The 12,335-nt window shown below is 44.9% G+C and overlaps 1 protein-coding gene across 2 annotated transcripts in view; it reads left to right on the forward strand.

Moving 5' to 3' along the window:
- Nucleotides 1-8,142: 8,142 nt before the first annotated feature.
- The window catches only part of LAMA3 (laminin subunit alpha 3), a gene marked incomplete at its 5' end in the record, with an annotated part of 240,762 nt that continues 236,569 nt past the window's right edge, over nucleotides 8,143-12,335 (forward strand). For both annotated transcript variants that reach the window (XM_082667718.1, XM_082667719.1), the window contains one exon: nucleotides 8,143-8,433. In XM_082667718.1, coding sequence (XP_082523844.1) covers nucleotides 8,143-8,433 — 291 coding nt within the window. The remainder of the gene's footprint in view (nucleotides 8,434-12,335) is intronic.

Here is a 12,335-nt window from a genome sequence, read left to right on the forward strand (position 1 = left end):
AAGTGAATTAAACCTGGTGCCTGTCCCCAAAGAGCTCCCTGTCTCATAAGTAGGCAGATCTAAATGCTCCATAGAGGTGTGGATAGTGTGCTGTGTGGGCACAATGACAGGAACGGCCAGCTCTGAGAGTAAAGGGAGAGTCCTGGGTAAGGCTATGGAAGTCTGCTGAGTAAGGTGATGCTTGAGGTGAAGTTTCAAGAGCAAATTGGAGTATACTTGTCACCTAGGTGGAGAAGGACATTCCTGACGGAAGATATAGCCATGCGCAAAGTCATGGAGACTCACTGAGGAACAGGAAATCGTTCAATAAGGCTGAAGACTATGGTCCAATGCAGGCAAGTAATAAGGAGATAGGGCAGAATGGAAGCTTAGGACGAGCTTATGGACCAACTTACAAACCAACCTACTAAGGAGTTTAGACTTTATCCTAAGCAATGAGAAACATTAAATGTGTTCAGCAGGGTAGAGACATGATCAAATTTACATTCTAGTAACAGCACTGCCCAAAGGAAATTTCTGCAGTGATGAAAATGTTCTATAATCTTCTCTGTTTAATATGGTAACCACTAACCACATGCGGTTATTGAGCACTTGAAATGCAGCCAGTGTACTGAGGAACTAAATTTTTAATTTTTAAACTTAAATTTAGATAGCCACATGTAGCCCTTGGCTACCATATTGGACATGTCAGCTTCAGAAAAATCCCTCTGGCAGCAGTGTGGAGGATGGATTGGATGTGGACAAGACTGGAGGGAGTTGGAAGACTGTAACAGCTCAGGTGGGAGAAATGTGGTCTTGAATTAAGGCTGGGGCCGTGGAAATGCAGTTGAGGCAACCAAATTGAGAACTGTTTAGGAAATGAAATGGACAGAATTTGGTATCTTATTTGACAGGAGGGAGCAGCCCTGATCATGAGAAGAAGATGGGTACTCAAGAGTAGGGACACATAAGTCCACTTAGGAGGATGAGGCCAAATCCAGTCTGTGGAGCAGTAGGAAGCTGGGCAACGCCTTGATCTGGCACATATGCTGGTCTTCCATTGTTATGCAGAATAGATTGTAAGAGCGAGAGACTGGAGGCAGCGAGGCAGCAGGGTAGCTGCTCTTTGCGTGGCTGAGGGTGGTCTGGATAAATAAGTGAATTCAGGTGAATGGTAACCAATGTCATTTAAGCATAAGGGATCATGGAAAAAGAATAATCAATGAGAAAGCCATGTTTTCCAGTCTGATTGAGGAAAGAAAAGGGAAAAGTGAATCAATGATTGTTAAGCATCTATTAATTAGCGCTATGGTATATACGTTCACAAAAATTTTTCTCTGGGATACTAGACAAATTGGTGTTGTCACTGATGGAAATGGATGGGCCAAGAAGGGGGCATGTTGGTAGGTCCCACTGCATATATTTTGAAAATGAGGTATATCCTAAGTGGAAGACGTTTTTCTGTGTATGTTTGTTGAGGAGGTGAGAAAAGACAATTAAGAATGTCTAAACCGTAGGATTAAAAAAATTATGAACAGTTTTAAGAGATTTCTTTGATAGTGGGTAGTTTCAAGGTAATAGATCTGATACTATTTTATTTGCTGGCCCACATAAATGGAAATAGCTAAAAGGACTTTGGCCTTCAGAGTTAATAGGAAAATAAAGCATGTTAAGCATGATAGAGTGCAAGCAACAGGCAACAACTAGAACAAACAGGTGTTTAATGTTATTGGTCCAGCTAAACCCAAGTGAACCCAGTTCAATATTCCAACATAATTTTAAAATAAAACAATAAGTCTACTTAGTTTGTGAGATGAGAAAAATGGAGTCATGACCCATGTGATAACTTAGTTGTAAGGCCTTGGATAGTTTCTTATTTACCATTGAACATTTCATTAGGAGGGTCTTCTTTCTGCTCCCGTATACGTAAAAATATTACAACAATAATAATTCAGATGTATTAGTTAAGGTAACACTACTTTAACTTCATAAAACCCCCCAAATCTTGGTGGCTTAATGTAATGAAAGTCTGTTTCTCATTTATAAGAGTGCAGTGTGGGTGTGTAGGAGGCAGGCTCCCACATGGGACCCAGGCTCCTTCCATCCTGTGGTCCTCCGCCTCCTAGGGCTTTGGAGCCCTGGGCTTCCAGGCAGGAAAAGAGGTAAAGCATGAAGGATCTGCAAGAGGATTTTATGGACCACTTCTCACTTTTTCATTGGTTCAGAATCAGTCAAGGACCACACCTAGATGCAAGTTGGGTGGGAAATGGATCCCTGGGGCCACCAGCCACTTCACAGAACAACTCTACCCTATGGAAAGAGAGAACCGATCCTTGGTGGGCACCTAGTCATTTTATCCCACCAGACTAGATTATGTTGAGAGTTCCCATGACTCTTTGGTGTCTCTTTTCCTCACCTCTTTGTATTATTTACGTACCATCGACTCTGTCCCTCCCTCATCTCCTCCCACCTCCTCAGAGCCACGCATGAAGTTCACTCATATTTTCCAGTTGATTTATAGGCCTGGCTGTCTAACCAGCCACTCTCAGAATCGTCCATGAAGAACGCAGTGTCTGAGATAAGGAAATAGCTTGTGAGTCCCATAAACATCATTCAGTACTCTACTATAAACCTAGAGTAAAAAAGGAGAGAAATGAGCAAGTTGAATCTACATTGACTTCTTAACAAGTAAGTATTGTATCATATGACATCACCTATATGTGGAATCTAAAAAGATGATACAAATGAACTTATTTATAAAACAAATAGACTCACAGACATAGAAAACAAACTTATGATTACCAAAGGGGATAGCGAGTAGTGGGGGAGAGATAAATTAGGAGTTTGGGAATAACATATAGACACTATTATATATAAAATAGGTTAACAACAAGGACCTACTATATAACACAGGGAATTATACTCAATGTCTTGTAATAACTTATAATAGAAAAGAATCTGTAAAAGAATATATATGTATAACTGAATCACACTGCTGTACACTTGAAACTAACAAAACATTGTAAATTAACTATACTTCAATTAAAAAAAGTATTGAAGTTAGCACCCCAATTTGTTCTGTGAACTGCTCAGCATTAAGAGGGTTATTAAAAAGATGAGAGATTTCAGTGATCATATGGTTACAAAATTATCTATTAACCCTGTGTTCTAGGGCTCAAGTGAAATTCATTCCATCTTGGTAAATTTTGACAGGTACTTACCAACCTGCTGCTCTGTATAAGGTACTCCTACAGAGATCTCAAAGGATACCAAGAAAAAATTCTTTGGGCCAGCCTCTGACCACAAGAGTTTTCATCTTTTATTGTGAAATAACCTTTTATTGGATCTTTTGGGCAAATTCTTACCAAAATACGTGTCTCTGAAGTTAGGTATTTTTTCTTCTTAATTTAATGTTTATTTTATATTGGAGTATAGTTGATTTACAATGTTGTGTTAGTTTCAGGTGTACAGCAAAGTGATTCAGTTATACATATATCCATTCTTCTTCAGATTCTTTTCCCATTTAGGTTATAATCCACAAGGACCTACTGTATAACACAGGGCGCTCTACTCAATATTCTGAGATTCTTTCTACATGGCAAAAATTCTTGCTGGTCTCCTCTGGGTACCATCATTGGGCTGAGATAGCTCCAATCATTTATTTATTTAATCCTTGTCGAAGTGAGGTATTTTGGACATGGAAACAAAGTGCAGTGTGGTTGAACATTGCCAGTAGTGTTGCCTCCTGTGGTCACAGAGATACTTCAACTGGGTTCAAATCCTTAAACTTAGGGTGACCCAAAAGGAGAAAATGTGAAAATGACTCAAGAAGATAATTTAGAGGCTGCTTTCTAATTTTCACTCAAAATCTCTGCCAGATAAGTTACTTAACCTTCATGTCAAGAGAATGAAGGCTCCATTTCTTAAAACTCCACTTAGCCTGAGCCAGATGATTTAATTACTCACTACCTTATTTTCACTCATCCACAGAATGAGAATAATAATAATGAGAATAATGGCCCACTTACCTTTCAGGGTTAGCTCTGGGCTGATAGGAAAAAATTTCATTGTGAAGAAAAGGTACTGTTACCTAGGTTTAGCCTTTCTTTTATCCTAGCACTACTGCTTGTAATAACACACACTTGGGGTGGAAAAAGGAATCCTCCTTAATAACAAATGTATAAAATTACCTGCTCTGCCCAACTGCATATTTCACATAAAGGCCAAACTGGAGTGTGTGTAACAAGAGCTGGAGAGGAAATTCATGTAATTGGAATGTGAATGCTTCACAGGGCCTTTGGTGGAGCTAACTACCAGAGAGTGCCCTAATGCAATGTACCAGCATCAAGGTTCCAACCGAAGCTGGGTTCCGCCTGCAGTGAGCAGAAACTTTGGATACTGAGACTTCCGCTCCACTTTGGTTAACACTGGGGTTTCTGAGCTGAGACGATGAATCAGACACAGGCCATGTGCCAAGGGAGCATCACTACTTTACAAGGAGCCATTAGATTAGGGGTCCGGAGCAGGGGGCCCACCACAAAAGGCAGTGGGGGTAAGGTGTGCTGTAATCCCAGGCAGGCACAGGCTGGGCTCTGGACACCATTTTGTGGTAATGAGGACTTGGTCAAGTCCCTTAACCTTGACTTCTGATCTATAAATAAAAGTGGGTGGTGTTAGATTCGTGTTTTCCAAAGCCCAGGGGTGTAGGGGCAATTCTCAGTTTTCAAAATGACCAGCAGAAACCCTGCCTTTATTTAGCAACACAGGCGGATGGAAGCTCACTTTCTCCACTTTGAGCTGGAATGATTAAAGCTCAGCGCGGTCATGCTAATTACTTCATGATAAGCCAAAGCCTATATTGACAGTTATATAGATCTTTGATAACATGGAAAATATTTAAGAAATACAGTTTGTGAAATTCTTTCCAAGCAGGAGATCATGGGAGAAGAGTAATAAAAGGATATTAATATATATCCTTATATTCCTATATTTTATGATAGAATGGTTGGGTTCCAAAAGATGCTCTTGATCTTTGGGTTTGCAGTGAAGCTGGCCAGTTGGACAGCAGAACTTCCCTCATCGTTTAGTTACCCCTGGTTTTCAGGGGGAGCTCTCGCCAGGCTCTTGTGTGGTATTGCAAGAAGCAGTAACACCTTCTGTTTTGTTTGTATTCTTTTCACTGCTGTTGGTGACCCACAGACTGCTGTTGGTTTAGAACGATGTCATTGTTTTCTCTACGAAGTGATGATACAAGAGGAAAAGTGCAACTTGTTTTTAAAGTGAGACCAACCAATGGTAAGGTGTAGTCTAACAATACAATTTTAAGAAGAACAGTAATAATAAGCAGGTCCCAGGATTGATATAATCCCAGTTCATATTCCTAGGATGACTTGGGAGGGCAGAAGGAAAAGCTGCCGTATTGGGGAGGGGGTAGAAAAGAAGGAGAAGGAGAAAATCTATGCTTTCACCTAAAGAAGCATCAGTCATGAGGATAATGTTAGACCCATCACTGTATTAATGGGACATGATCGAGTCTGACTATGCCCTTGCAAGACAGTGAGTTTACCACCCTTGCGTGTCTACATTCTTGATTCTAGGGAAATTCTTTGCGACAATGGCATGGCAAGTTGCATTTCTATCTTAAGATCTGAAGGACACAGCTATGCATGAATCACTGCTGAAGTATTGAGAGGTCAGCCAAACCCCAAATTCACTGTGTTAGTTTGGGTTTGTTTACACCCAACTATGCATGTCTGTTGCACCCACCCCTCTAGAGCTAAGTAAACCAATAGCTCCTCTTGTGCTTGGGACACTTCTGAAGCCTTCACACCTCACATGGGCCTCACCCAGGTGGCTTTCCCCACCCCCCACCCCCCCGAGTCCTCCTAGGAGCATGAACTGAGAATCGGAAGCTCTGGGTCCTGCTTATTATTCCTATTTTTCTTAAAACATGGGCAAGTCATTTCATTTCTTCAAGCATCATCTTTCCCCATGAAAACATAAGAGCCCCATTTTGCCTTAAAAACACAAGTGTGCCTTCTGTTTGCTGCCTTAGTGTTTAAAAGCACTTGCTCATACTTTTCTTCATTTAAACTTCAGAGCAGCCTTTCTCCCCTCCCCCAACCAAAGTGTCAATATTCCCATCATATTTCCCGTATCTAGAACCACGGAGGGTCGGTGCTCCCGGGATGTTTGTTTTGGATACACAGCCTTTACAGAGAGAACTTTACTAACAAATATGAACTTCAGATATGTACGTTTTATTTGTTCATCTTTAAAGCTATTCTCAGTGGGCAAACACACCTGTTGTGCCCTGACTTCACAAAGTTATTTTTCAATTGCAATGATATTTTATACCTTCTGACTAGGGAGTGTAATAAAACATATCAAAAAGAAATGTTGTCACGTACAATACAGCAATTTTTATGTCATGCTCGTAATTTTTGCCTTTTGGAGCAAAATGCGAAGTTCTATGAGGAAGAAGCGTTGTTGTGAATCCACAGATGGTCAGTTCTGCTGCTGAGGATTCTGACATCAGAACCTCTCAGTGAACAGGCCTGGCAGCGTAGGGAGTTACTGGCTGGGTCGAGAACAGTTACTTCAATGTAGAATTTAACTTCTTTTTTTTTTTTTTTTTTGCGGTATGCGGGCCTCTCACTGTTGTGGCCTCTCCCGTTGCGGAGCACAGGCTCCGGATGCACAGGCTCTGCGGCCATGGCTCATGGGCCCAGCCGCTCCGCGGCATGTGGGATCTTCCCAGACCGGGGCACAAAGCCATGTCCCCTGCATCGGCAGGCAGACTCTCAACCACTGTGCCACCAGGGAAGCCTTTCGCCTTCTTATCTGCCTATTGATAAAATAATTTTGGAATCTTAGCTGTTTGTTGAAAGTTTTCCTGCAAATGATCTTGTCCGGAAGGACTTTATAAAAAGAATGTAAAATCTTTCTCACTTTTCTGCAATCTTCTTTCATCAGTTTAGATAGGACCATACCACCTCTGCACGACTATTCCAGGTAGTGCTGGGCACTCGTTCAGTTGCTTTATTAAAATATGAATGTTCTTATTAGGGCAAAGCAGTGTAGGTTCATGACTAGTTAGTTGTCTCCTTTCAACTGTTCCCCTTCAATCCCCATCTCAATCTTTGTTCGAGCAGTGCTCTCACACACTCCCTCGTTTTTCCTTCTCCGTCTTTGGAAGCTCTAGTCCTTCTTCCTCTGGGGCACTTGTGTCCGTCCTGGCCTGCAGCAATGACACCCCCCTCTAATTGTTAGAGACCTCTGCGGGCTCCGTTTTGGTGAGATGTCCTGCGTGCAAGACCAAGCCTCAGCCCTGGGAGGTGGGGGGTTCGCATCCTTTTCCCCAGAGGCCAATGTGACAGCTCGAGTAATACACTCGATGCCTCTGTTCACCTGTAAAATATAGCAGATGGGGCATCTGAAGAATTTCCTCCAGAGTACCTTTACCTCTGGGTACACTACAACTTGCACTAGTGGCTGTCTTTAAATTGTGTACGTTCTGCCACTCCCAGTTCCCCAGAGCTCCTTTGATCTCACACTCAGTACGCGTGGGCAGTGCCACAGGTATCGTTGGCGCCCAGGGTCTGAGAATTGACGGGACTTGTCCTTTGACAACTGAAACTCATCTGGGAAACCACAGTGTCTTTGGTGTAGGTTCTGCAGGCAGTGGCAGTTGCCTCTGCTGTCTCACCCCATTCGCCGCGAACCTCCTTCCCGCTAGTCCGAGATCCACCGTGAGGCTCTGGAGAAGAGGACTCTCGGATCTCTGCCCCGGCCGTGGGGAGGTGGGGCGGTCCAGGTCCCCGCCTCAGCCGCGGGGGTGGCAGCCGGGGACACGCCTTTTGCTCTCCCACCCGGCGAAGCTGGCAGCGCGCAGCGCGCTGGCGGAGACAACGTCTGCGGGCCGGGGCCGGGCGCTGTCAGTTCCTTATCCGGCGGGTGCCAGCTGCGGCCGCAGCACGTTCCAAACCCGAGGAGCCGCCCCCTCGCCGCGGGCTCCCGGCGCGTGGGGGCGCGGGCGCGCCTCCGCCGACACCGCCCACACTCGGGCCGCGCTCGCTGGTAGCCTGAGGATCGTCCGCCGAGAACGCGGTGTCCCCGAGCCCCTTCGCCGGCCGCCGAGGCAGGAGGACCAAGCGCAGCGAGATGGCGGCAGCCGGGCGGGCTCGGGGCTGGGCACCGCGGTCAGTGCTGCCACTGCTGCCGCTGCTGCTGCTGCTGCCGCCGCCCCCCGCCGGGTGCGCGACCGCTCGGGACCCCGCGGCCCCGGCGTGGCTCAGCCTGCACCCGCCCTACTTCAACCTGGCCGAGGCGGCGAGGATTTGGGCCACCGCCACCTGCGGGGAGCGGGAGCCCGGCGGCACGCGACCCCGGCCCGAGCTGTACTGCAAGTTGGTGGGGGGGCCCACCGTCCAGAGCAGCGGCCATACCATCCAGGTAAGGTCCCAGGTCCCTCCCGGGCGGGCTCCCTCCCCGCGCGGGCCAGCCACCCTGGGCGAAGGGGTCGGGCCTTTTCCCCGCACTCTCGGGACCCGAGGCGACCGGGAAGGGCTCCCCCAACCCCTGCGTGGGTCGGCGACCCCGGGAGGTGGGCGCGGTGCCCCCCGGGAGTGGTACTGGGGAACACCGCCTCCGCCGATGCGCCGCTCGGGGCCGGGATGGGTATGCTTTGCACATCCCGAGGTGAACACAGGCTGAGGTTAAGTTTGGGCTTGCCCAGGAGAAAGTCCGAAGCTGCGCTCTCGGGATGTATTGAACTGTGGTCCTGTCCTGCCTCCGTCACCCAGGTAGCGCCTGGCCAGGGCTTGAGCCCCCCTGGGCTTCACCGGCGCCCCTCCTTCGAGGCCCTTCATCTCCCCGACCTTATGCAGAGAAGCTGGTAGCAGTTAGATTCCGTGGTGTATTTAAAGAGAGAACTTTTAGACTGTATCAGTAGTACCACTCCCATCTCACCAGAAAAACGCACCTCCCCCACAGCCTGAAGTACCACCATCCAGAGCCGTTAGGCGCGAGTGGACAGGCACGGTGCTCAGAGTCCATCGGACTCCTACTGCGAACACCTGTGTAAATGCTAGTGTCGCTGGTGCTTCATCAGCATCTGGAAATGTGCCAGGTCCTTACACACGAGCCTCACAACAGCGCTGGGCACTGGATCGGATGACCAGGTTAAGAAATGTGCCTACGTCATCATGGAGGACATCTGGATTTGAACCCAGTCCTGACTCCAAATCCTCTTTAAACTAAGACGTCGTTGCCTCCCTCCCTCTCCCGGGAAGTATTGCTGAGGAAATTGTTGCCAGAAGAGGGAGTAATTTTGGAGTTTGGGCTCCCAAAGCGAAAGATTATCATTCCGAGTCTAGGTCAGTCTTTTAGAAGGTCTTTTGACTAAGCACTCCCATAAATGACAGGTTGTTGAACATGCAGTATATTCTTATGCGATAGATGCTCATTTATTTATAAATTACATGCATGTATGACTTTATTAATTTGTGTGTACTATAAAATATACAAAAATAGAAATAAAAAGAATAATGATGAAAATGCTTTTTTCTTTATTAAGAGCCCCAAATAGGGCTTCCCTACTGGTGCAGTGGTTGAGAATCTGCCTGCCAATGCAGGGGACATGGGTTCGAGCCCTGGTCTGGGAAGATCCCACGTGCCGCGGAGCAACTGGGCCCGTGAGCCACAATTACTGAGCCTGCGCGTCTGGAGCCCGTGCTCCACAAGAGAGGCCGCGACAGTGAGAGGCCCGCGCACCGCGATGAAGAGTGGCCCCCACTTGCCACAACTAGAGAAAGCCCTCGCACAGAAACGAAGACCCAACACAGCCATAAATTAATTAATTAATTAATTAAAAATTGCAACCTCCCTTAAAAAAAAAAAGAGCTCCAAATAATTTTGCTTTCTTTAAATGTTTTGTGACTTTGTATAACCAGTTATAAACAAATATTCAAATGTTAATCATATATATAATTATTTTTGACAAGTGTAGTTTAGCACATATGATATAGCCATTCATAGTTAGTTTTACATTAATACTGGAATTTAGTAGTTGTCATCACTGAAAAAATACCTCAAAAATATGTAAATTCAAATGAAAGAACTGCATTGACTCCTGAGTTCCAGAACCAGCTGCATAATTTGCAGTCTATTGCAAAATGAAATGGAGCTGCTTGTTCAAAAATTATGAATTTCAAGATGTGGGGATAGCAGAGCATTAAACTAAGTGAGGGGCCTTTCTAGGAGTGGGACCCTGTGAGAATTTCCTAAATTGTGGTACTCATACTTCTGCTCCATCCTCCAATTATTCTAAAAGTTTTTTTTAAGTAGAAACTTGGCCAGTATATGTTCATTTTTCAAGTGGAATTCAGTACTTCCTGATAGGAAAGTGTTGTGTTTTAATGCTATAAACAATAGATTCAAAGTTCACTCTTCATTTGGAAAAATGTTACAAAATTGTTTCCGTGTTTTTAAAATGTGCAAATATAAGAACTTTTAGAGTAACACAGTTCCATGTTTTCAGCAACAAAAGATGACACATTTCCAAACATCTGTTTTATGAAATGGTCTTTCCAAAGTTTGCATTTCTTTAGAACAGTATTTACTTTTTCACACATTTTTTTTTTTTTTTTTTGCGGTACACGGGCCTCTCACTGTTGTGGCCTCTCCCGTTGCGGAGCACAGGCTCCGGACGCGCAGGCTCAGCGGCCATGGCTCGCGGGCCCAGCCGCTCCATGGCATGTGGGATCTTCCCAGACCAGGGCACGAACCCGTGTCCCCTGCATCGGCAGGCGGACTCTCAACCACTGCGCCACTAGGGAAGTCCTTTTTCACACATTTTTAAAACAACACCTTTTCTTTGATGGAACAAAGTACTTCCATTATTTTGTAAATATCTATCAGGTAGTATATTACTGGCAGTCACTTGTCATCCCAGCAAAAGTCAGCCAATTTGGAATTTTTGTGAAAAAAAAATGTATAACTCATCTTTAAATTTAAGAGGTCTTTTAAGTACTTTTCCATGAGAAAACCAGTGAGCCTGTGTAGTCAAAAGTATTTCATAATCACTCCCCATTTCAGTACAAGGTTTTAACTGTTCTGCTATTTAGGAGAATAGAATCCACACGTCCACTTTGCCAGGTGCACTTACGCTTCGTGTGTCCTGATCAGATGATAGCCTGGTGAAACCTCTCCTCTCCCCTTGAACAGACACTCAGGACTCTTGTGACCTGCTAACTTGTGGACTGGATGAAGGCAATCTGTATATTAAGTATTAGAAAAATTGAATTTCTTCACTTTAAGTAAAATAAACAGTTTTAATATTCCCTTCTTGCACCCCACTAGATTGCCTGGCACACCCAGCTTTGGAGAGAATTGTTCTAATTGTGGGAAGAGTAAATGTAAGGAGAAGGAAGTTATCGAGGAAATTTTCAGCCATCTCTTCTCCCCAGATTTGCCTAGAAATGGGCCAACTCTCATTCTCCTCAGCTGGAATTTTTATTAAGTATCATAAGTTGGCAGTACTGTTTTGGGAAGTCCAGAAAAATCATGTTTCTTGTTCTGATTGAGTTTCCAGAATAGATGCTTAAACCTGGGTCCACAGGCCTAGATAGAGTAGGAAGTGCCTTTCTGAGGTCACTCAACAGACTGCATTTCTAGGCCAAGGTGTAGCCTGCAGGAAAAGGATGCTATCTGGTGTTTTGCCTTATTCTTTCTGCAAAAACTGGGGGTGAACAAACGTGCTTTCTGCGTTCACAGTTGAGGGCCTGAGCAGGTGCACTGATTGTTGATGTGAGAGGTTCTCATGTAATGAGGAGAGAAGCATGTTGGAGACAAGAAGGAGAAGGCAAATTCCAGAAGCTGGGCTGTTAGACACTTGTTCTAGCCCAGTGTTGGCAGCAGCTGGTGCAGACCTGCCTTTCAGAAAAGTGGGTGTGGTGGGAGACAGGTGGAGGAAAGGAAGAGAGATTATGATTAATCACGTGCTGTACCTGAGTGATAATCATTTTGAATCTGCTCATGTACAGCTCAAGATGGGGAATGGAGAAGAGTTAACAAAAAAAGTTCTACTTCTTTGAACTTTCTAAAAACAGATCTTTGGGAGCCAGCCAGAGTTTAGAATTTCAGGCCAAAAGGATGCAAGAAATGTAAAAAAATGGATAAAAGTCACATCTTAGAAAAAAACCCAGGGTTTATGGTCCTGATTCTGTAATAACAATGCTGATACTTGAACGGTAGCATGTGTCAACAGGCAGAGCATTTAAAAAGTCTGCATTTTGTTTGTTGGGTGAAAAATGTTTGCTGTGGTTTCTCTGGACTTAAGATTCATTAAATAAGAT

Source organism: Grampus griseus (assembly GCF_964374135.1).
Source record: "Grampus griseus genome assembly, chromosome: 12".
NCBI lineage: Eukaryota > Metazoa > Chordata > Mammalia > Artiodactyla > Delphinidae > Grampus > Grampus griseus.